The sequence below is a fragment of the Jaculus jaculus genome, chromosome 11 (assembly GCF_020740685.1).
Source record: "Jaculus jaculus isolate mJacJac1 chromosome 11, mJacJac1.mat.Y.cur, whole genome shotgun sequence".
NCBI classification, from domain to species: domain Eukaryota; kingdom Metazoa; phylum Chordata; class Mammalia; order Rodentia; family Dipodidae; genus Jaculus; species Jaculus jaculus.
This window is the reverse complement of record NC_059112.1, coordinates 101,685,638-101,710,915: the sequence shown is the minus strand read 5'-3', so window position 1 is coordinate 101,710,915 and position 25,278 is coordinate 101,685,638. Positions and strand designations below refer to the sequence as shown.

Genomic DNA, 25,278 nt, shown 5'->3' with positions numbered 1-25,278 from the left:
GAATCGGGGACCCTGACACTGTTAGATTGGTGCCATCTGTTTCTCTCTTGAGGAGAAGCTTGCACCTGGCTCAGTGTGAAATGAAAGCCCTGGACAGATGTGTGGTGAGACAGAACAGAGCTGGCACAGCTGGAATTCTACACAGCGAGGCAGGCCAATTCCTTAAAGGATGATCAGAGGTGGAAGAACTCAGAGAATCGGTCATTCTCATCACGGACCAACTCACCTCAGTGCCCTCCTTGCTGAGTCACCGCCTCCCCAGCCCAGTGGGCTGCTTGGCTTCTGACACCCTAGCCGGTGTCCTGGGGGCCAGCTGTAGCACATGGTCCTCTGGAACTGTCTTCAGGGGATGCCTTGACTGTGGTATCTTCAGAGCTGGGTGTGTGGCTTGCTTAGATACCAGATTCTTTCATGGCCATGGTGTTCTAACTAATTTCCTAGCTCTGGCCAGCAACTCGTCATCCTTCAAGGCCTGATTTAGACATCACTTCCTCCAGGAATCCTTCCCTAATGCAACCCCCCACCCCCCGCCACACTGAATTGCATATGGCATCTTCTGGATTCTTTCTTTGCTATACGGTTTTTGTCTGTCTGTCTGCTTCAGTGATGTGTGGGTGACTATAGAGTGGGTACATAGATTTGCTAATAATGGCTAACTTTTGTTTCGGTTTTTTATTTTGAGCCAGCGTCTCACTTTCACCTAAGCTGACCTGGAACTTGCTTTTGTAGCCCCAGGCTGGCCTTGAACTCACAGTAATCCACAGTGCACCACCACACCTGCCTTTAAGGGCTAAGTCCTTAAGTACTTATACAGCAAATAGAACGGATGGCTTTAAGCAAAACCCAAACAGGCAGATAACTCCTTTCTTTTGGTTTTTTGAGGTAGGGTCTCACTCTAGCTCAGGCTGACCTGGAATTCACTCTGCATTCTCCGGTGGCCTCGAACTCACGGTGATCCTCTTACCTCTGCCTCCCGGGTGCTGGGGTTAAAGGTGTGCACCACCACGCCCAGCTTGATATCTCCATTTTTATCACATGGGGAGGCTAGGTGGTTACTGAAGGTCATGGGACTAACAAGAATTATCGAATCTACTAAGAATATGAAAGCGAGATTTGCCCCAGGCAGTCAAGGTCCCCAGACTGCGCTCACCTGTCCTGTGTCTACGAGGCCAACACAAGTCTTGGCACCTCTCGGGTGCTCAGTCAGCATGGGGTGAGCTGCCCTGGAAGGACACAGTCAGGGCGGGTTGGCTTCCTCTAGCACAGGGCTGAAGGCTAGAGATGAAGCCGGCCTCCTGCTCTCGTAGGCTGAGAGTGGCTCCTCACACGGCCTGTGCTCCTTCTCTCCAGGACCAAGAGAAGCACATTCCTCCTTTGCAGCTTGTCTCCTTCCCTCCTTCTATAAGCTACATCCAGGCTTTTGCTCTGGGGCTCAGGGGGACAGTCACTTCCTATTGGTCACAGTGCTTCTCTTTGGGGCTGAGAACAGTTGAGAGCATCCACTCTCCTGAGGGATTTCCCATTGGATATTTGCAGATGGGAAACATCAAGACAAGTGTCGGTCAGTGTGGCAGGTGTCCTGGGACCAGGCTCAGGCTTCACATGGGTTCCCAGCTTCACCTGCTGCCTGGAGGCCACCTGGTCTCTAGTCCCCAGAGATGTGAGCCCTGTGACCATGGCCAACTCTGCATTCCCTCTTTTACTGGGTCTTTCCTCCTTTAGGAAGATACTCTTCACTTGGAGACATTACTCAAAGTCTTTGTATTTTAGCACTCTTCCAATTGCATCTGGGGAAAGTCATTGGCTTCTGGCTGCTGACCAGCAGTCCCACTTGCTTGACAAGACACCACTTTGTTTCTCAGTTGCCAACATCATTGTTCAACAGAGAAGGGAATCTGTATAGAAAACATAAGCTACCAGCACTCTGGAGAGCACTTAATGTTTTGTCAGGTTCTGACAGTGTGAGATAGAGGCAACAAGACAAACAGGTTTTTGTGTTTAAGACTTAATTTTAACACCAGGAGAGACTGGTTGGATCTGAAGCCGTAGAGAGAAACAGGCCTGGGAATCAGAGAAGGATGGGGAAGAGAATAGGAAGGAGGGAGGGAGGGAGGGAGGGAGGGAGAGAGAGAGAGAGAGAGAGAGAGAGAGAGAGAGAGAGAGAGAGGGAGAGAGAGATGGATGGAAAGAGAGTAGAGAAAGGCTGAAGATGCATACCAGGGAAAGAGAGGGAGGAGGGTAGGAGAAAGAAAGAGAGGGTAGAAGAATGAGAGGAAGGGCCTGAGAAAGAGAGGGAGGGTAGAGAAGGTGTTCAGAGAGCCGTGGGAAGAGGAAGGAACTTGCCCTCAGAGGGAGCAACCTCAGGTGATGTGCTTAAGGTGTGGGTGCTGGGGGAAGGTGGCACCCTCAGCCCAGACGTGGCAGTGCCCAGCGTTCCATAACCCTGGACCTCGTCTGAGCATGGACAGGCGAGAGCAGCAAAGGGTACCCTGGGACTCATGGCTTCGACTCATTTCACTTCCCAGCCTTATTTCTGGGATATCATTGTGTTCATGCAGTGTGGTTTAGAACCATATCATGAGTGGTTCCTAAAATTACACTTTCTCCAGAATAAACAGAAGTACAGTTCATTTCTCCCTCTGGCTCCCCTGCCTTGTTTCCATGTCTGAAAGGCAGAAGACCGTCTCTTCTTCCAGAGAAGTCTCACACTGGGCGGCAGCTCCACGAGAGGAGCCATCTGTGTCCAGCAAGTGAGTGTCTCCCATGGTGAAATGGCTAAGGGTGACTTAGATGCCCAGGCTGCAGAATAAAGTCGTATTTCCTTTCGCGGTCCCCACGTGCGGTCCCTGGAGCCCCCAGCAGGCAGATTACCAGAACCCCCTTCCAGCTGAACAGATCCAGCTATTCCTGCATTCCCCAGGGGCTGTGTCCTTGAGGACCGGCCCTGTGAGATTTTCTCTCTGAGGCCTGCGCTGCTGCCATTTAGGGTGAAGGGTGTCCTCATTAGGACTCCAGGCCCCTGGACACTGGAGCTGCCTACTGGGTGTGATTGGTTAAGACAGGATAGGGCTGTGATATTTTTCTCTTTGTTGCTTGCTTTTTCCTTCCTTCTTTTTTTTTTTTTTTTGCAGGGGAAGGTGGGAGGGAGAATCTGACTCTGTAGCCCAAGCTGTCCTGGAACTCACTGTGTAGTCCAGGCTGGCCTCAACCTGGCTATCTTCTTGCCTCAGTCTCCCGTATGCTAAATTTATAGGCATGAGCCACCACACCCAGCCTGTCATCCCCTTAATCTTTTTTTTCTTTTAATATTTTATTTATTTGAGAGAGAAAGAGGGAGAGAGAGAGAGAGTATGGGTGTGCCAGGGCCTCCAGCCACTGCAAATGAAATCCAGACATGTGCACCCCCTTGTGCATCTGGCTAACGTGGGTCCTGGGGAATTGAGCCTCGAACCAGGGTCCTTAGGCTTCACAGGCAAGTGCTTAACCGCTAAGCCATCTCTCCAGTCCCCCTTAATCTTTTTAATGGCTTTTTCCCAATGTTGAGGGCCAAACCCAGGGCCTTGCACTTGCTAGGCAAGTGCTATGTCACTGAGCTAAATCTCCAACTCATCCCTTTAATGTTTTAGAAAATACTTGCACTTAAAAATGTGGTTGACAAAAATTGTACATATTCAAAGTTATATAATATGACAATTTGCCATGTATGTACTTGTGCATATGTGTATACGCGTATGTGTAATGTGTGTATGCACTGACCACCACGGTGAAATCGACAGCCCTCACTACTCATACTCAGTGTAGGTGGCAGGAACAGTGAGGATGACTAAAATCCATTCTCATCAATTCCAGAGGACAGTAGACTTGACTGTTACCTGTAGTCACTGTCCATGCAGTAAAACCTCAAAACTCAGAGCTGAGCTTGCGCTATTTAACCAGCCCCCTTTACCTCGTTCCACCCCAGGAGCCCCCCTCCGAGCCCTGCTGCAGGGCTTCCTTATGGCTGAGTAATATTCCACTCCATTTATGTCGTGTGTGTGTGTGTGTGTGTGTGTGTGTATACATAATTATTTTGAGACAGGCTTTCCCTACGTGACCCGAGTTGGCCTTGAACTCAGGATCCTTCAGTGTCAGCCTCCTCGTACCTGGGATATTGGAAGGCTGCATCACCACGCTCAGACTCTGGTTTGTCATCTTCTCCTTGCTCTGGATCAAGCCTCTCTGCTCAGCTCACATTCCCCGTGCACAGGCTAGCTTGGCTTCAGGAGCCCTGTCCCTTTCCTGAGCTCTTTTCCATGTGGGATTCAGCAGGATTGGCCTAGTGAGTTCCAGGAGGGCAGGGCTCAAGGTGGCTTGGTTCTTTTCACTATCCCCAGGGCCTATCCTTGAGCTTGGTATAGAACAGGCTACCTGGTGGCAACCCTGAGCAGGCACCACCCAGCTCTGCCCAGGGAAGGAGGCCATGACTGGAGAAGGGCCTAAGAGGAGGGGCATGTTCCTGAAACTCAGTGTCCACATCTGGTCACCTCCAAAGGCCACAATGTGCCAATAAGCAGCAGGGAAGTGGCCTTTGGGGACGCACTGAGAGCAGCACGTGGACTGGTGCTGAGTGTCCAGGACAGCAGAGCTGGGCTGCATGCATGCACACATGCACACACACACACACACACACACACACACACACACACACACACACGCATGCATGCACGCACGCCCTCGGCTGGTCAGCGTCGTGCCTCAGTCTGGAGCTGAGACTGCTCTGCCCACTCCACTCCCACACCCTCATCCCATTCGGTTCTCACTTCCAAAGGCCTGTGGGGTTCTGCTGGCAATGCTTAGTAAATAACGCACTTCCTCTTACTTGCCTGCCTCATTTACATAACCCAGTGAACCGAAAAGCCGTTTTTCTTTGGCTGAGTTGTTCATCTTCTTGTCGGCATTTGGCCGCGATAATATCACTCCATCAGCACCATCATACAGTAATTCGGGCATTTTCGTCTAGCACTGAAGACACTTATAGTTAATAACACATGAAGCCATTTCATTAAAAGGAAAGTTTAGCGTCGATACATTAACGTGGGCCATGAACCAAAACACAAATCATTTCACTCGTTGGCTATTAAGAAAGCAGAGCGAATCAGGAACCTAAAGCCACTTGTGACAGCATCTTTGCTGTCGTGGTGGCACTTCCCAGTCTGCGTCCCCCACGCCTCGTGAGGGCCGCAGCCTCCTGCGCAGTCCACGGTGCCGCATTTCTCTGCGCAGAAGACGCAGCTCTGGGCCCAGCTTCCATTGGAGGCTCAGGTCTAGGTCTCTCCTGCCCCCCGCATCTTGTTGCACTGGTATCATAGTGCTCTGTGACCGTCTGTTTGGGCCTCTAAAATCACGGGGCTTGGAGAGCTTTTCGTACAGAGTACTCCGAGACACAAAAAGCTAAACAGTTGGTCGTTGTCCATGAGTCCCAGAAAGCAATACTCACGCCTGCTTCTCCTCTTGAATGCCACTCCGTGTGCCCGGCTTGGTGGCTCAGGGCCGTCACCCCAGCTGCTCGGGAGGCTGAAGCAGGAGGATTGAAAGCTTAAGGGCTTGTCTGAGTGACTTCAAGGTCAGCCTGGGCAGTTTCGTGAAACCCCGTCTCCACGATTAGAAAGGGAAAGAAGTCTGGGGATGGAGACTGGCGGATGTGTGCTAGGCCAGCATGCACACGGCCCTGGTCTCCATCCCCTGTACTGCAAAAACAAAGGTAAAGGAGACAAGGAAGGAAGGAAAGAAGAAAGGAAGGAAGGAGGGAGGGAGGGAAAGGGAGACAGGAGGGCAAGAAGGATGGGGTATAGGAAGGGAAGAAAGGACACTGGGAGATGGAGATTATACCAGACAGAGTGTGGGCCACGACTGGAGGTAACACTGCAGAAGTTGGAAGTACAAAGGGAGGTGTTTGACTCATGCCCAGCAGGCAGCAGCGTGGCCCGAACCAGCACTTTATAAGTGAGTGTTTATTTGTGAGTTCTTGCCACATGCACGCGGGCATCTCCGTGGGTGGGCTGGATCCTTGCAGGGGCATAGTGTCTGTCAGGAATCTCCTGCCGGGGCCCTCTCCTAAAACAGCTCTCTGTCCCTGAGCCTGGGTATGAGTGTGACAGGGCTGCATAAATACCCGTCCGGCCTGCTGCCTGCAGCCACCACAGAGGGGTCCCAGCCCGTTCTGAGTCGCAAGCCCAGAGCTCACCCTGGGTTTGGGTTGGTGCTTGCAGACCCACCCGGGAAGGTCTCAAGTGGACTCTGCTGCTCTGTTGAGCTTTCTGTGAGCAGAGGGGGAGAGGACGCGCTGTTGCCCAATCCACCGCTTTTCTTTATGTTTCTGTTCCCTCGCCTGCCTAGCATTTGACAATTAATTAGGCATGGTAATTACCTGCTTTAATTTCATGATTGCACATCCTATAATTACCCCTAATTCTGTAATAGGGAAGTTCATGAACACAAAGGCAAGCGGGTGACAGAGGTGACAAAGGTTGTTATATTACCAGCAGCCATTGCTCACCCTACTCACGAGGCCTGACATCTCACGACCACCCAGCCACACTGGCCTCATCCCTGTGCTGCGGGTGGAGCAGCTGAGTTTCCAGGGTCTCAGCTAGCCAGGGGAGAGCTGGGATGCAAGCACAGACCCGTGCTGTGCTCAGCCTGTGCCCCGTCCCTCTCCCATTCCACCTGACATCCGCATGCTTTAGGCTGGACAGGCCTGTGCCCTGCTGGGCGGGTCTTAGCCCAGATCTGGGACATCTCTTGCTGGAAGCAAGTATAGAGATCCCCACTCTTTTACTCTCTGCCTCCCCTCTTCTTCCCTCCCCCACTGTCCATGTGGTCATTCCAGCACACCCCACACTGGACACCTGTGTCGATGAAGCCAGGCCCTGGACATTGCCCTGTAGTCAACCAGCCCTCCTACCCCAGGATGTGGCTACTGGCACCACCCCCGTTTTCCAGATGGAGAGCCAGTACCAGAGAGGGGACTTATCAGCTAGCAAGAGGTAGCGCTGGGTTTCAGATTCAGCCTCTGACCACCGTCTCGGCGCTGGTCCGACGATGTGTCAGGTATGTGGACGCCCACCTCAGACTGAAGACCCCTCAGGCCTGCCTATATCCTGGCCCACTGGGGTCCTCAGGCCCATGCCGAAAGTGCTTTGAATTCCTGAGGCGTTGCTCTAGCCTCTAGTTTTTGTTTTCTTGAGGAATGGCCTCACTGACTTCCACAGAGGCTTGTGCCAGCTAACAGAGCGTTCAAGGGCTTCACTGGCACCCTGGTCCTCGCCAGTATTTGTGAGTTACCTGCCTGATGCCAGCCACACGTGTTCTTCAGTGGCAGCTGCTCCCTTGGGCCCTTTCTGTCCAAATCTTCTGGATTCTCTTCACTGTGGACTGAGGCTTGGTTTCCCCCTCAGCACCCCCATGTTTAGCAGGCAGTCCGGGGTGAGTCTTCCCCATGGGAAAGGAATCAAGATCTACACTACCCCTTCCAATTGTGCACAGTGAGTTGACCCTACCTCCTGCAGACAGCACCCCTCCTCGTTTCTTTCTTTTTGCCGAGTCCAGGAGATGAGACTCACAGTGGCTTTTTATTTCTTGCTTTAAAAGGGACCTTGGTTGTGTGGAAGAGGTTAGCTGTTTAGCTGTTTTATCCCTATGAGGAATTAGTCTTTATGGCTCACGCTGAGGGAATTGGGGTCAGGTAAAGCTAATTTGGCAGGTGTGCCCTATAAATAAATAAATAACAATTTTAAGTACAAGCTCTTTCAATTCTTCCGTGAATAAGGCCATACTTCTGGTGAAGTACAGTTCAAGGACAACTCAATTTGCAAAGCAAACTTTCCAACTGTGGATGCCAAAAAGATCGTTGTTGAGGGTGTCCACTGTTAAGTAATTTGGGGCAATTTTAATGGCTTTACATTAGATTAGATCCTTAGATCCAAAGTGCTTTGGCGAGATTGGAGGCTGCGCAGCAAGAAGAAAACTTGGAGGTCATTTTAAGTGCCCAGGAAAGGGGCCCGCCGCTGCAGGGAATCCAGAGGGGCTCCCTTTCCCTGCTGCCCACGTTGCTGCATTGGGGCCCTGGGGGCCCTTGGCAGCCCCGGTCACTGCAGCACAGTGCTGGCATCAAGAGCACTAATCACTGGGAAACAGGCAGCACTGGGGCCAAATCGTTTGTCTCCCCACCTGCCTGTGCAGCTGATAGGACCTCACTGAGCCTGCGTCTTTATCTGGGGGGTCCCTCCCATCTGTCCTATGGCTCAGCTTGGGGATGAGATGAAGGCGTGAGAAGCTGGTGTGCCGCCAAGTGCATCACAGGCCCTTCATCTGGGACAGTTGAGCATTGAAAAACTTTGTGTTTCATTGGAATCTACTCACTGCCAGCTGGCTGTGGGCCTCCCACTTGCTGAGTTCAAGGGGCATCATTTTGGGATGTGTTGCAGTCCGGTTCACATTGCTGGTAGAAATCACCCAACCAAGAGCAGCTTCTGGGAAAAAGAGATTTATTTTGGCTTACAGGGTTGAGGGGAAGCTCCACGATGGCAGGGAAAACGATAGCATGAGCACAGGGTGGACATCACCCTCTGGCCAACATAAAGTGGACAATAGCAACAGGAGAGTGAACCAAACACTGGAATGGGGAAACTGGCTATAACACCCATAAGCCCGCCCCCAACAATACACCACCTCCAGGAGGCGCTAATCCCCAAATCTCCATCAGCTGGGAACCTGGCATTCAGAACACACCACAGGATGTTATCTATGCAGACCAGGCTCCCCACAGCACCCATGCAGCTGCTGAGTGATTAGCTGAACTGGTCGTGGGTGCTCTGTGGAACCCTGAGAAAACCCCCTGCTCCCCTGGCTGCCAGTGTATACCAAGGTGCCATAAACGCCCACTGGCATTTTTCACCCCTGAAAAGGCCTGGGACTCCAGATGACAGCAGATGCAAGTGTAGACACTGGGCACACGTGGCAGTGCCAGATCCCCTCCGCCCTCCGCTCTTGTCACCCTGTCTTCCCAGGAGGCTCTTCCCTAGCCTGGTCAGCCAACACAGCCCCCAGACAGAGGCTTGGTTTTGCTGTCTTCTTTGTCCTTGAAGGTGAAATTTCCCTAACACGAGCAAGTCAGGCCCTGCCTGATTCCATTTATTTCTCATCTCCTGGGGGTTTGGAGCAGCACTCAGGCCCAGGAAGGGGTACGAGTCTGTGGATTATCAGGACCTCAAATGGCCTGAGGACTGCTTCAGGACCCAGAGCTATGTGTCCAGGAAGAAACTGGCCCAGAACAGCCAGAGTATTCTCCATCCCAGGAAGAGGGACATCGCCCCGTGCCAGCACAGAGCTGCTGTTGAATTTCCCTGAGAACTGCTGTGTTGTAGGATTCATATCTGTGGAGCTTTTCAGAGGCAGGACATTGTAATTTCTCTCTTTCCCTTAGTGCTAAAGGTGGAACCCAGAGCCTCAGACATGCTAGGCAAGCTCCCTACCACCAAGCCGCATCCCCAATCTGATTTTTAAAAAATTTTAGACATTTATTTATTTATTGATTTGTGACAGATGGACAGAGAGAGAAAGAGGCAGATAGAGATAGAGAATGGACACACCAATGCCTCCAGCCACTGCAAATTAACTCCAGTCACGTGCACCCCCTTGTGCATCTGGTTGACGTGGGTCCTGGGGAGTCGAGCCTCTAACTGGGGTCCTTAGGCTTCATAGGCAAGTGCTTAACCACTAAGCCATCTCTCCAGCCCTGATTTTTTTTTTTTGATACAGTGTTCTGCTATGTCATTCAAAGTGGCCTTGAATGTGCTATGTAGGAATCCACAATCCTTCTGCCTCAGCCTCCTAAGTGCTGGGCTTATAGGTGTGTGCCACCATGTTCAGCTTATGTTTTAATTAAAAGTATTCAGTCTTAGGGAAAGGTGCCTCAGTGGTGAAAGGTTTATGCTTGCAAAGCCTGTCATCCTGGGTCCAATGCCCGAGCCACCAACGTCAGCCAGGTGCAGAAACATTCAGTGACCTACAGTGGACTTTGTTCTAAGCCTAAAGTCTTTGGTGAACAGAAATATGCATGTGTGTTCCTTAAAGTTTGCAGAAAACTGTGGTCTTGCTTTTGGTGAGATGACGGTAAGGAAGTCAGGAATAGCATCTGCATCAACAGCAGCAGAAGCTAACACTTGGGAAGGAGCAGTATTTTGGCAAATGCTTGCAGGAGTGTTTTTTAAGATAGCATCTTGCTGTGATCCAGGCTGACCTGGAATTCACTATGTAGTCTCAGGCTGGCCTCAAACTCACAAAGATCCTCCTACCTTGGCCTCACCAGTGCTGGGATTAAAGGTGTGTGCCACCATACCCAGCACAAAGAGAGAGAGAAATGGGTGTGCCAGGGCCTCGAGCCACTGCTAAAAAAAAAAAAAAAAAAAAATCTAGATGCATGCACCACCTTGTACATCCGGCTTTACATGGATACTGGGGAATGGAACGCTAGTCATTAGGCAAGTTCCTTAACCATGGAGCCCTCTCTCCTGCCCAGTAATTTTTTTTTAAACTACACCCATTTTTTAGAAATGTAAGCTGTGTGGGTCTTAGAGACACAAGCTGCCTAACATCATGTAGATGGTGGTGCTGTCTTCTGGGATGCCACTGCATTCAAGACCGTAGGACACCTGTGTCTCTGTGTCTTGCTCGAGATTCACACTTACATACCATCACCTAGGTCAGGCTCTGAGAAGCAGTGGCAGCAGTCGGGTGGTTTCCACTCCCGGTGTTTGCGAGAGGCTTACGTGGTGCCCTCTGTGTTCTGGAGCTTATTATGCCCGTGAAGCCATTTACACCTCACCCACCCGCCAACACTCACACACATCGCTGATGGTTTCACAGAGGAGGAAGGGGAGGCTCAGAGAAGGTGAGTGACTTTCTCAGAGCACACAGCTGTCTGGCAGCCATTTGTGCCCTGATCCACTTTCACAGGTAGTCTCTCCTTTCAGATCACGTTGCTGGGGTGCCAAATCCTTTCCATCTCAAGGACACCTCTCTTCCCCTCCTTGCCCTGCTGGTTATACCTGTCATGGTTCTGTGTCCAGGCTTCCCCCAGGCATCTCACTTTCAGGTCCCACCGTGGGGACAGGGCAGGGTAGGGATATCCATCTCCCTGGACCTGTCACTTGTAACAGGAGGGGCTGAGTACATGGTTTTAGAGGCCTTCTAAACCCACCTTCCAAGGTCCTGAGTTTTGAGTGTCTGTTGTCCTTTGCCACAGGGATACAGACAGCTGGGAGGAGGAGGGAAGACCACGAGGCGCCATTGCTAGGATTTCTGCTCCTTTCTGAATTTTTTTTTTTAAATAGTGTTCTCAAGAATGTCATAGAAAATGCAGGCAAATCCACACTGTTGTGGTCTGCCCAAGCCTGGAGCAGGAGGGCAGCCATGACCCTCTGTGGGTGTGAGCAGCCATGAATGTGTCGTCAAGGGTGGGGGTGGTGAGCTTGAACTAGGGGTTCCACATGGAGGGGGGGCCAGGAGAGATCCTGGGGGTTGGAGCTTGGAGGGTGCAGAGTGCACTGGGGGTGAAACTGCAGGCCCTGGCGTTCAGTCAGTGGATGTGGGGGATTGACGCCCAGATTTCTGGCTTCAGCAAGTCAACTATCCCTTCCCTGGGAGAACTAAGTCCAGGAGAAGGAGGGCTGGGTGGGTTTACAGGATAGAGCCCGGCTTCAGATTTAGACATGGTTGTTTTTGGGGACTATGAGGATACGCATTTGGGCCTGTAGTTCATCAGACTAAAGGTACAGATCTGGTAGCCAGTGGCCCATCTGTGAGGCCTGCATGACTGGGAGGGAGAGTGTGTAAGGAAGGGAGGGATGGGGGCAGATGCAGAGGGTCTTGGAGGAAGGCCCAGGAGAGCAGGGGGCACAGGAGGCATGCTTGTTTCTGCTCAGACCTGGCTTTCGGATGCATATGATGGGAACGCTCATGTTCGAGATGCTGTTTTCCTCAGCGCGTGCAGCCCTTGGAGATACACTGACCCCCACGGTAGCGATTACAGTAACCTAACCTGGAGGCATTACCCACCCAGCCACTCTTAACTAGCGGGTGTTTGAAACCACAGCATATATATATATATATATATATATATATATATATATATATGCTGTTTTCCTTGCCGGACAGTTGCTCCTTTTTGGAACAGCCTCTGCAGGATGTGCTTGAGCCCAGTGTGGTGACAATGAATCTGAGCGCCCTCGACGTGCTTATCCCAGTCAGATAGGACCTTCAGCTCTGCTGGGCTCATGGACGGTCCAGATCTTGACCTCATCCCCCCACCTCCAGCCCCTGGCTCCCCGAATCACATTCTACTTGCTCTGCTGCCTGGTCTGCATAGTCCCATGCCTGGTTCCCACAGTAGAAGCTTTGCCCGAATCCTACCCCTTTGTAAGTAAGGACGGCACGCAGCGACAACACCAAGGTGTGTCTCAGCTGCTACTTGGGCTATTGGCCGCTGCTGATGTCAAAGAAACGATGTAGTGTGACACTCGAGTCACTTTGCCCAGTGGGGTCTTTTCATCCCATCAGTACCCCTGAGTCCTTACTCTGTGCCAGGTGCTTGGCACCCAGCAGCGTCCAAGGCTGAGGTGGCCCCTGGGCCAGGTTTCCGAGAGGGGAGCATTGCCAACTTGCACGCTTCACGAGCGGGGTGCTGAGAGAAATTGACATCTTGTTCCTTTTGCGTGTACCTGGCAGGTGTACATACGGATAAAAGATGATGAGTGGAACGTGTACCGGCGCTATACCGAGTTCCGGAGCCTGCACCACAAGCTACAGAACCAGTTCCCGCAAGTGAGGGCCTACAACTTCCCGCCCAAGAAGGCCATCGGAAACAAGGTATGACCGCTGCAGGGCCCCGGCAGCCACCCGCCCTCCTCCTAGGAAGCAGGTCACCGCAGCTTCCGTGGTCTGTGGTCTCGGGACGGAAACAGGTCGATGGGAAAGGAGAGAGAGGAGGCCATGCCCCCCCCGAGGCACTGGCAGAGATAACCACATGCCTCTCGTCAGTGGGCTTCCTCTTGTTTCTTGAGGGCAGAGCTGGCAAGCTTCCTTCTGCATAGAGCCAGAAAGCCAGTTTGCTTGGCCATGTAGACTCCGCCCTCTAAGAAAAACAGTTATTGCCATCTTTATAGGAAGCAGCTGTGACCACTCAGGAGTGACCTGACAGCTGGCCTGTGGATACTCCCCACGGAAGGAGGGACAGGGAAGGCCATTATCTGAGATGCCAGCTCCCCCCCCCCCCCCCACTGACAGCTGTGTGCAGTGACGCCCCAGCTTCTCTCATCTCAGGGAGGTAGACTGTACCAAGGGCATACGGAGATCAAGGGATGGGCCCCCATCTCTGCAGCTTTGGGGACGTTGTCAACTTTGCTGGCATGAGACTGTCCCATGCTGTTGCCGTTTTAGAGGTCTCCACACTCCGGTAAGAAACCCCTTGTCCATGTTCTATAGGGACGCCCAATAAACTCTTGGTTTGCCAGGTTGAAAGTTGGTGGCCTCTGCCTTTAGTCTGTAGGGCATGCCCAGCCTGTGGCAGTTCATGCAGGACCATACCCTTTCAGCGCAAATACGCAATCTGCCCTGTGGGGTGAGCTCCTCTGGAGACAACCTAGGCACAAGAGGACTTGGCTGTGACCTTAAAACTATTCTTTATTTAAGAATAGTTGGCAGCTGGGTTTGGCTTACCATTCACAGTTTGCTGACTGCTGGGCGGAATGTTACATTATTATTATTGTTATTGTATTTATTGAGGGAAGTACAGAACCAAAGAAAGGAGAATGAATATACCCACACAACTTAGGGTCCACGTGGTGGGCCTGGACAAACCATGGAGGGGACAGAAGAGAAAGTGCCAAGAGCTCCTGCCATGTAGAGAAAGAGCCCGTGTGGGAAGTAGGGGTCAGGGGCCTTGAAAAGGACCATTCTGACATCTGTGCGCGCTTTCCCTTATTGTAGGGTTAGGACTATGAGAGACGGGACAACATGCCTTTCCTAGTTTTTGATCATTGTGGTAATGATACTCATTTACATGCATGATGGTGGACAGAACTTTCTTTTCTTTTTTAAAAATTTTTGTTTATTTTTTATTTATTTGAGAGTGACAGAGAGAGAAAGAGGCAGACAGATTGAGAATGGGCGCGCCAGGGCCTCCAGCCACTGCAAATGAACTCCAGACGCGTGCGCCCCCTTGTGCATCTGGCTAACGTGGGTCCTGGGGAATCGAGCCTCCAACCGGGGTCCTTAGGGCTCACAGGCAAGCGCTTAACTGCTAAGCCATCTCTCCAGCCCAGAACTTTCTTTTATTAAAAGCCTCTGCCATCACGAAGGCCTATTTGCTCCTGGTGCTTGTTCAGGTTCCCTGAGAAAGGAGGTGCTAGGGCTCCATGGTTTTGCTGGTTGGTGGTCATCCGTCCAGCAAGCAGTTATTGAGCACCTGTTAGTTGTTGCTGTGCAAAGAACTGTGTGGGATTCCTGGTCTGAGCCCCACCAGGGACCTGTTCTGGTTTCTGCCCCAGCAGCCAGTTTTGCTCCACACCTGTTCCTGTGAGAAAACAGGTCCCCAACTTGTCTGCACTTTAGATCATGCAGGGATCTTGAAACATCGGGGCACTGCCTATCCTTTGCCTCCCATTCTCTGCCTCCCGTCCTCCTCTGGCTTAATCCTTCTGTGGTGATCCCTGAGGGGTTAATGGCACCCTAGGTGGTTCCAGACCAAGTAGAAGATAACTCAGTGACTTCAGTTTATTCAACAGTCTGGCTGGGACTGCCTGGTTAGATGAGATAGGGTTAGGACCATTCTCAGGACATGAATGAAACTGGGACTGTTACTGACAGTGACTCCCTGCCACACTGTTCTCAATGACGACCACCAGCGAGGAGCACAGCATGTCCTGGGAACTTAGGAGAAACACACAGTCTATTTTTTTTGTTGGTGTTTTGCAGTGCTAGGGATGGAAACCAAGGTTTGGCACGGTAGGCCACCTCTAGCTGGAAGTATACAGCCTTGGGTCCTGCCCCACATCCACTGATGGACGAGCTCTGGGCCAAAGAGCCAGCGGTCTGAGTTCACTAGTCTGCCAGGGATGGCGAGGCAGCAGGCAGTGTGAGAAGCACTGTGCCTTCACCATGACAGAGCTACACACGCTCTAAAGGAAGTCTGTCTAACTTCCATCTTCAGGATGCTCCTTGCCAGGGTTTCTTGGATGTTTATCATAGAAAAGCGGGGCCAGAGTTCTTATAGCCCCTGCAGCCTCGGGAGCTCCACAGGGAGCCCACCATTACCCACGTTAATTTGGGTGTGCATGGATTTCTGTGCTAAACCATTAGGAATGTGATCACCTCCCTGCCAGGTGGCTCTTAATTGGAATAGTTTTAAAGCAGGTTTCTCTTAGGCCCAGCATAAATCTGTCCTTTGTTTTTCTATTGAAGAGCAGTGAAGTTGAACCTGTGTATTTAGAACACTTGGAAATTCTACACCCGTTCCTAGGAAGTACAAATGTTCTTTAGAAAAAGGGAAGAGGGGGGCTGGCTCGACAGCTCAGTGGGTAGGATGCTTGCTTTGCCAGCATGAGGACTCAAGTTTGATCCCCATGGAATAAAAGTGTGGTTGCAAGTGACTATAACCCCAGCACCAGGAAGGCAGAAACAGATCCCTGGGGCTCTCTGGCAAGCCAGTCTAGCCTGATTACTGAGCAACAGGCCAGTGAGAGACCTTGCCTGAAAAAAGAGGTAGGTGTTGCATTAGAGGAACAATACTGGAGGTTGTCCTCGAGCCTCCACACACACTCACACACACGCATGCACACCTCTACGTGTGTGTGTGTGTACACATGTATGAACATGTGCATACAAACAAAAAGAGGAAGAGAAATCACATACTGATTTAATTTCATGGCCCATGGACTCTTATAAATCTTGAGATCCACCCAGACCACTTTTAAAGTGTCATAAACTTAAATTCTGCCTAGCAGTGTGTTACCATTGTAAGCCACCCTCCTCGACAGAAGGCCTCACCTTCTTCCGTGAATTTGGCCTGTCTGCCTCTTGTCAAGGGGTGGTTCTTCTTATGGTAGGCTGAGCCAACGGGTTCATTGGTTTTCTACTGTTGTAACGAATCACCACAGATGTAGGGCTTGAATCAGTACAGACGACAGTCCTAGAGACCACAAGCCCCAAGTTGGGTAGGGCTAAGACCAAGGTGTCAGAGGGCAGGATTCCTTAGTGGGGGAAGGGAGACCTGCTCCTTGTCCTCTGCCTTCCTGGTTCATGGTCTTGATCTGCCTTTAAAGACAACAACTGCTTGGCTTTGACCACTGTGTGACACTATCATCACATTCTTGTGATCGCGGTGGGCTCTTCCAGAGAATCCAGCATAACCTCCAACTTCAAGAGCCACGTTGTTCTCCAGAGGAAGTTCTGGAGGCTAGGATTTGAGCATCTTTGGGAGACACTGCCTAGCCTCCCATGGTATCAGACATTGCTAAAGGCTTCCTCCATGGTTGGAAGCTGCCCCCTTCCCACCTCATGCCTTGCCAGGCCCTACCATTCTACACAGGAGTGGAATAGGCCACCCCTGCCACATTCCCAACAGGTTACTGCAGCCCACATCACTGTCTTCTCTGCTGTGCCCCTAGGTGGGCCTTTTCCTCTCCTGACTTCCTGGAGTCTGTTGTCCACCTCAGAGTCAGAGTGAGGTTGTACACTGTAAGTCAGAACTCAGCCACGGCCTTAGACTGACGCCTCCCAGTAGCCCCCATGGCATTTACAAAGGAGACTTTTTACCATGGCCTATAAGGTGCCCCCAGTATGTCTACCTTCCTGCGACCTCATCTGATGCCTCAGCCCTTTCCTCTAGCCCATCTGCGCTGCCCTTCCCATCCCAGGCCCTCTGCACACCCGCTCCCCTCTCTCCCTGGAGTGGCTTTCCCTGACCTAGGCACGAAGGGCTCCTGCAGTTTCAAACCTCAGAGGTTCCTGTCTTTCTGAACTCTCACAAAGAGGCCCTTCCTGCCCGGCCCTCCTACTCCTGCCTTCCTTTTCTTCCCTGAATGTCTCATCCATAGAAACTACTTCTCTGCGCAGCCGGTGCCAACTGCCTCCCTGGCACCAGTGAAGGGTCCAGGACCAGGGCCTGGGTCCGACTGCTCACTGCCCCTCCCTGCTTCTGGGGCAGAATCTCACACACCCGTGCACTCATCTCACAGGCCAAATTCATGAATCGGTGAGCAGACGCGAACCAAGGACTCCCTTGCATTTCCTTCCTCATGGGGTCTCAGTGCAAAGTCCAAAACTCAGTTCTACAGTGAGTAGAAACCTTCCAGCGTGACGCAGGAGGTGGCTGTCGCTCTTCTCGTGGCTATGTGGTTTCAGCAAGATGAGCCAGGTGGGCTGAGTGACAGGAAGGTAGCCATCACGGCCGGTGGCACTGGCCGCCAGCCTCCAGTGCAGACAGCCTCTGTTGGTGCGAGGGCTCCGGGAGGCACTCCTTGCTAACGCTGGCGCCAACCTCTCCGTTATTACTCGGCAAGCAAAGGAGACCAGAGAGACCATCGCCCCTTCCTAGAATAGTAGATCTGGTGTCTGCAAGTTCATCTGGCAGTAAGGCCAGGCAAATCGCTTTCCCGGGAGCCACAGATAAGTCAACTTGTTGAAGAAATCATGCATTAAGAGCCTCATTAAAAACACATACACCAGCGAGAGGCGCGGGAAGCGAGCACTGCTCACTGAGCCGGCGGTGGACGTTTCTCTGCGGCTCCTGGCTGTGAAACACCGCCTCCACATTCCTGTACCTCCAAGGGGGACGGGCGCAAATGACAGCCAGCGGCCCTCTTGGGATCCGAGGCCGAGTAGCCCTTCCTTCCATGGGCCCGTGTGGCCCCAGCTCGGAGGTGTTGTGAGAAGCACAGGGAGCTGAGGATGAAAGAGGGTGCGGCTCCGTCTGTGGGAACCATCAGCCAGTTCACGGGCGGTGACCGAGCAGGGCCGCAAGCACAGCTGGCTGCCTGAAGGAAGCAAACATCGTGCCAGCCAGCAGGGCACTCCTGCGGTGACGAGTTTCACAAGACAGGGCCAGCAGCAAGACAGAGTCCATTAGGGTGTACGCCTTCCATCGCCCCATGTTAGGATGCCGTGACTGCCGCAACAAAAGATGGCAGACACGCCAGCAGCCGGAGACCACGCACTCACTTTCTTACTACTTGGGTCAGGAGCCACCCGCAGAGCTCACGCTTGGGAGGCAAAGGCAGGGGGACCAAGGGTTCAAAGCCAGCCTGGGCTACATAGCATCACCTTTTCCTCAGAGAAACAAAAGCCAGGGCTGGGGAGATGGCTCACTGGATAAAGTGTCACATCCCAAGAACCTGCACAGGATGCCGCACACAGCGGTGCATGCCTGTGCTCCATCCCTGGATGGAGGCGGGGAGACAGCTCATCTGGCCCAGTTGGTCAGCTCTAAGTTCAATAAGAGACCCTGTCTCAAAGAATAAGGCAGAGAATATTTGAGGAAGACCTCCAACATCAACATCTGGCCTACACGCTCACATGCACACACGTCAACCTGCAGACACATGCACATTACACACACGCAAAAATAACAGAAAAACAACAAAGCTTGTATAATCATAAAAATCAATAAAGAATCTTAAAAACAAATGAAATCGTGGCATCCGTGGGGCCACGTCCCTGGTTCAGGCTTCAGAGGAGAGTCTGTTGTCCTTGCCAATGCTCACAGGTGCCCTGGTGCCAGCATGGGCAACTGTTCACTGAAGGACTCTGTTTCCAGGTGGTTCCAGCCTGATCTCTGGATGCAAGCAGGGCTAATGGTTGTGAGGCGTTCAACAATGTCTTCAGCCCAGTGTGGTGGTGGTTCACGCTGTAACCCCAGCATGCAGGTGGTAAATGTTAGGGGTGGTGGTCATGAGTCCAAGGTCAACCTGGTCAACATAGTGAGCTCCAGGCCATCCTTGCTTTGCACAATGAAACCCTGTCATCCCACATAGCCACACCACCCAGGCCTGGTGACCCAGAACAGTCATCTGACACTTGGGGAACCCACCACAACTGGCTGTTTCCCCCTTCTCAGGCTGAGGTGTTTGTGTGCCTAGCCTGCTGCTTTTGTAATTGGCATGAATTAGAAGACACTTGATTCTCTGCTGGGCATTCAGTGTTGTCCACAATATTTCTGGGACTGTTAAATTAGTTGTATATCATTATTTAATCTCCCTACAAGCCTTTGGATTATACTTAACCTGTGTTCTGTCTGCCACTTTTCCTCTCGTTTTTGGACAGCTGATTAAAATGGCAACAGAGAAGGGTCCTTCTCGGCTCTTATCTCTTCTTGAGTAATTGAGAATAATTGCCACCTTCCCCTCCAGTGCTCCTGTTAGTATTTGAGGCTGAATGTAGCCATCTTTTTTCCTTTTCAGCATGCAGGAAAAAAAATATTTTCCAACCCTCTGCTTGCTGGTGTTTCGGTTGTTTCCCCAGCACCACCCTCCTGGGGTCCCAGATCACCGGCGCTGTTCCTTAGCCCTGGGCACCTTTCACAAGCTGTAAGATCAAAAGGCCGAGAGTTTGGGCTAAGGAGCCTCACTGCCTTCTATTTAGGTCCTGCTGCCCTGCCAGCAAACACTGGCTGTGTGTTCCTGGGTGAGTCACCCAGCCTCTCTGATGCTCAGTTGTGTGTTGGGGGGGGGAGGAAGGGGCGTGGAGGTGGGTGTGAATATGGCCAATGACGCAGTCTGTCTGTTTTACATGGCACCTGCTATATCTCACACCCTCAAACATGAGCCTTGGAGACAGGTCCATAGGGAAACCACACTGATTTGGTTTCCATTGCCGGGTCACTTGTGATCACAGAGACTATGCTGAGTCCTGTCTCTTTCCTGTTCTTGTCCTCCCCTCATTTCTCACCCTGCTGTGGGGGTGGGGGAGGGTGGCTTTTGTTGTTGTTCTGTTTTATTTTAAATAATGTTTTATTTATTTGAGAGAGAAAAGAGAAGAGGGGGAGAGAGCATGTGCACACCAGGACCTTCAACCACTGCAAATGAACTCCAGACACATGCACTACCTTGTGCATCTGGCTTACGTGGGCCCTGGGGAATCGAACCTGGGTCCTTAGGCTTTGCAGACAAGCACCTTAACAACTAAGCCATCTCTCCAGCCCTGTTGTTCAATTTTATTTGTTGTGATGGGATCTGCTTGTGTTGCACAGGCCAGTCTCAAATGCATGATCTTTTCTTAGCCTCCCAAGTGGTGCATTGTAGGTGTGCGCCATAACTCCTGACTGTTATGATTCAATATGCCTCCATGGTTTAGGTACTGTTTGGGGCACAGTGAATAAATCCTAGCACTCCTCCAAGCAGTCCCACAAAGGGCACACAACACTGCATCAGAGACCCCTTCCTGTCACTCTGCCCCAGTATGGGGGTCTTGGCCCTGGTCTCCAGTGCTGTAGAGCGTCTGTTGGTTTGACGCTCTCACATGGAGGGGTCCATGCATCCTCTGCATGTCAGGCTCTCTCTGTCCACTTCACAGCTGTGAGACCGCGCCATACTGTTGCAGTGGGCAGTGTTGGTTCTTTTTCATTGCTGTGTAGTATCCCATGGTGTGAAGATACCACAGTTTAGTTTCTTTTCCTGGGAACAGATGTTTGGGTGCCATTTGGATCGGCTCAATTAAAAACTATGCTGTATCTAACATTCTCATACCTGTTTTTTGCTGGCCTGATCCCTGGGATCTGTACTTAGGAATGGAACTGTTGGTCACATAGTACATGGATGGATCTATTTTTGTTGTATTGTTTTGAGAAAGGGTCTCTGTATGTAGCCCAGCTTCCTCGGTAGTGGGGTTATGGGCATGGGTCACCATGTCTGGCTCAGATGTACCACTTCACTAGACCCTGCCAAAGAGTCTGCCGAAGTGACCACAGTGATGTTTCCCTCCCTTCCTCCTCCTCCTCTTTTTTTTTTTGAAATAAGATCTCACTGTGTACCCTAGGTTGGCGTTGAACTCCCTGTGGCAATCCTCATGCCTCAGTTTCCTGAGTGTTGGGATTCCAGGCATGAGCCACCATGCCCAGCTGACAAAGGTGGCTTGTACAAAAATAAGTCCTAGACTAACATAAGAACTCTCACCTTCCCACCACCGAGGATTAGCAGCTACTCAAACTTTAGTATTTGTTTCTAAGCTCTTAAAGGTTATTATAAAAGTTTCTGATGTGCCCCAGAGTGCTCGGAAAACTGTAATGAATAAGCACATATCACCATCCAGATGGGAAAAATGCTAATGTTTAGAAATTAAACATCATAAATACGGCTGCACCCCTGTCCCAGAGGCAAGCACTGGGGGTTCTTCTGTCCCCTCGCTGTCCATGTTTTCATTATGTGGCATTATGAGAGCATTTGTTTTTATGACTTCATATAAGTGGCGCCATCCTTAATAGAGTCTTTCCCAACTTGTATGTTACACTGTTTGAGATTTGGTCATTTGAATACATAGTGTTCCATTTTGGGTTTTTGCTTTTTCTTCTCTTTTTGTGACTGGATCTGTGTAACCTAAGTTGGCCTTGGACTTACCATTCTTTTGCCCCAGTGAAAATCATCGTGCCCGCCCCCTCATGCATAGTTGTGACTCAGTTTCCTCTGGGTGCCTAGGAGTGAGGCAGTTGATGTTCTCGCCCGATGGGTGTCACTTCCAAGCAGGTGGACACTAACGACCTTCCACGCTCAGCAGGCTTGTTTATTTGTTGTTAGCATGCTGGGTGCCGAATGGCAGTGCCCCTGTGGGTGGGTTTTGCCCACTCAGATGTCCTTTCTCATTTCTGTGTCCTTTTAGTCATTTTTTAAAAAATATTTTTGTTTGTTTTTATTTGAGAGTGACAGGCAGAGAGAGGGAGAGAGAATGGGTGCGCCAGGGCCTCCAGCCACTGCAAACGAACTCCAGATGTGTGCGCCCCCTTGTGCATCTGGCTAACGTGGGTCCTGGGGAGTCGAGCCTTGAACTGAGGTCCTTTGGCTTCACAGGCAAGCACTTAACTGCTAAGTTATCTCTCCAGCCCCTTTTAGTCATTTTTCTGCTGAGGCATGTTAGTACTGATTTTGCGGGTCCGTGTTTCTTGGTTTCTGGAAGGCTGTTTACAAAGATGCAGCGTGTCTCCTCGTGGAGGCCGCAGCTCGCCTCCCTCCTCCGTGCCCCGTGTCTGCTCCTCACTGTCACGGGCACACTGCACATCTGCCTGCCTCGCCGGGCTGACTTCCAGGGAAGCAGCGACCTTTCAGGAGCCCGTACACCCTGAAAGCCTGGTACAGGTCTCATGGGAGCCAACACTGAGGCTCTCTGCACGGAGACACTTTTAACAGGGGCCCCGAGGAAGCCACCTTCCCATCTCCTCTGTCCAGAGCAGGGCCTGTGTGAGCTCTGTGTCCCGGACAGTGGGTATCTCCTGACAAACTGCTCTTTGGTGGCAGGTCAGGTCGCAGGCGCGTGGAGCTTAGCCAGCCCCCTTGAACCTTCTCATCATTTATTTTCTCCGTGCTGCTGCTTTTGAGGGAAGGTGCAGCTTTTTTTTTTTGGTAATGAGTTTTGAAGCTTTTTTGAGCCAAGTGCCTGATCCTCATAAGCCTCTGAAAATGGAACTTTGTGTGTCACAAAGAAGCCTTTGATGTGGCTCTGAGCTCTCCCCTCTGAATGGGCAGCCTTATTCCCATTAGCAGGAAAGAAATGGGTCCTTGTTCACACTGCAGCACCATCTTATTAAGAACAGTGGTAGCTCTTCCTTGAATGCTAACTACATGCAGGGCCCAGTGCCCAGGGCTTTGCCTGCACGATCTTATCTAATCCTCTCAGCTTTGGTCAGAAAAGCATCCTTCTCCTGCCAGACCTCAGGGGACACTGTGTGTCTCTCTTAAACCTTGAGCCCTTAAGCTCTTCCTCTCCTCAGGACCTTTGCATATGCCGTTTCTACCAGTGCATTTTGTCCCTCCCCCCCTATGGTAGGTCTTTCTCCTCTGTCAAGCCTCTGTGCTCGAGTTCTTCCTTCTCCGAGAACCCTTTCCCAGCTGCCCAGAAGAAGCTCCAGGATGGCTTTCTTTCCCCCTTGTTTTTCTCCTGTGGTTTTCACACACCTTGTGCATTGAGCTATTCCTCTGTTTGAATGTGGATGCCGGGAGAAGGCTCCCAAAATATTGAAAGGTAACGAGGTTCACGTGGTGGTTTGATTCAGGTGTCCCACATTAACTTAGGTGTCCTGAATCCTAGGTTCCCAGCTGATGGAGATTTGGGAATTAATGCCTCCTGGAGGCAGTGTATTATTGGGGGCGGGCCTATGGGTGTTATAGCCAGCTTCCCCCCTTGCCAGTGTTTGGCACACTCTCCTGTTACTATTGTCCACCCTCTGCTCATGCCATCGTTTCCCCCTGCCATCGTAGAGCTTCCCCTTGAAAATAAATAAACCCTTTATTCCAACAAGCTGCTCTTGGCTGGGTGATTTCTGCCAGCAATGCGAACCTGACTGCAACAGTTCGCTTTGCAGTCTAGACATGTCACTGTTTGGTGGAGGATGGGGGTCGGCGGGAGTATGCAGGGAGACCCATTGAGACTTGGTGGAGTGAGCTGGTGAGAACCCTGAGGGCTGAGAGGGGACACCGAAGCAGGGAGCACCCTGGCAAAGATGGCCTGTGCCCACCGGTTGAGCTCTGACTGTGAGGACTGCAGCTGTGTCCTGGCAGAAGGTACCAGCTGGTGGCCCATGAGCCACAGTCCTTCTGAGACTTGGCAGTAGTGCTGGTGGCGGTGGGGGAAACGCACAGTGGCAGCCCAGAGAGCGCGGGTCTGAGTCTCCTTTTCATGCCATGCCTCCTTTTCATGCCATGCCGCATGCAGGCGGGTGCCGAGGGGCTGCCGCCCCCTGGGTTGCTTCACTTGCAGAACCCGGTGTGGCAGAGGATGCAGGGCAGGCATCTTGGAGGGAATGAAGCAGTTCTTTCTTGTCTGAATATCCTTTTCCCCTTTCCTTTCCCGTCCCTTCCTTCCCTCCTCCCTCCTTCCTGTAAGGAAAGTGTAAGAGAAAAGCAAGAGAGAACACCAGACTTGATCTCTACAGCTAGGGTGCAAGCTTATAAGGAGGATCCTAAGAAAAACAGACTGGACCAGGTGCAGTTGATAAGAAAATTGAAGCTGTTTGTGTCCTTGTGATTCAGAATAGGCTTCTGCAGCCAGGAATGTCTAAGGGAGGACACTCAGATGGTCTCTGGTCCTTCAAGGCCAGCTAGGCTAAGGCGAGTACATCAGTTAGGGAAGGGGGCCAAACTGTATTGCCCGGAAGCTTTAGGAATAGTTATTAACTCTTTAGTTCCCTTTAGTTTTCAGGGAAGGCTAGTAACTCTTCACTTCCCTTCTTCCCTCTCCCATTCCTTCCTCTTTCTTTCTTTCTTTCTTTCTTTCTTTCTTTCTTTCTTTCTTTCTTTCTTTCTTTCTTCCTCTCTCTTTCTCTCTCTCCCTCCCTCTCTCTCCCTCCCTCTCTCTCTCCCATTTTTCCTCCACCGGGTTCCTTTTGTGAAGCAGGTGTGGATAAATAACAGGATGGGAGGAACTTGTTGGAAATGCTCTGCTCACGTTTACTTTTAAGCACCTCTTTCAGAGCCCTGCCTCGGGTGCCGTCCAGGTGGCTGGCCGGCAGTGTGGACTGGCAAAAGGGTGGGCGGGAGGCGCTGCTGAGTGGGAGGTGAGGGTAGGTAGCCCAGGAAAGGAGGTTCTGTGGTCTGCATGGTGGATGACAGTGAGAAACTGAGCAAACAGTGCCCAGGTTGGCAGGGGCCTGGGGCTGGGTATGTGAAGCAGTGGGTGCAGAGCAGCTGGCTCCAGGGCTGAAAACCCCTCAGCACTCGAGGCTCCCCTTCTCTGCATCCTTCCTTCCTCTTTGCTCCCTGCCATTCACAGGAGGAATGGTGGGCCAGGAAAGGGGCACTTCTCTTTCCCAGCGGCCCAGTAAAACCTGGTGTGTGAAAGACTCCACTGGTCATATGCCCACTTATACCTGCTTCTTTTTTTCTTTTTCTTTTTCTCTTTTCTCTTTTTTTTCTTCACAGCTCCGTGAGATACGGCTCACATACACACCAGTGGTTCCTAGTTGTGGTGGTTGGGATGGATGTCCCCCAACAGACTCAGGAATTTCTTAAAGCTTGTAATTGAGCTCTCCAGCCACCTGACAGG

At 51.5% G+C, this 25,278-nt stretch overlaps 1 protein-coding gene across 1 annotated transcript in view; it reads left to right on the top strand.

Annotated features, from left to right (window-relative positions):
- Snx29 (sorting nexin 29) overlaps positions 1 to 25,278 on the top strand; it is a 459,228-nt gene that overhangs the window by 395,240 nt on the left and 38,710 nt on the right. The window contains exon 20 of the mRNA XM_045161574.1: positions 12,766 to 12,906. Within this exon, the coding sequence (XP_045017509.1) occupies positions 12,766 to 12,906 (141 nt within the window). The remainder of the gene's footprint in view (positions 1 to 12,765; positions 12,907 to 25,278) is intronic.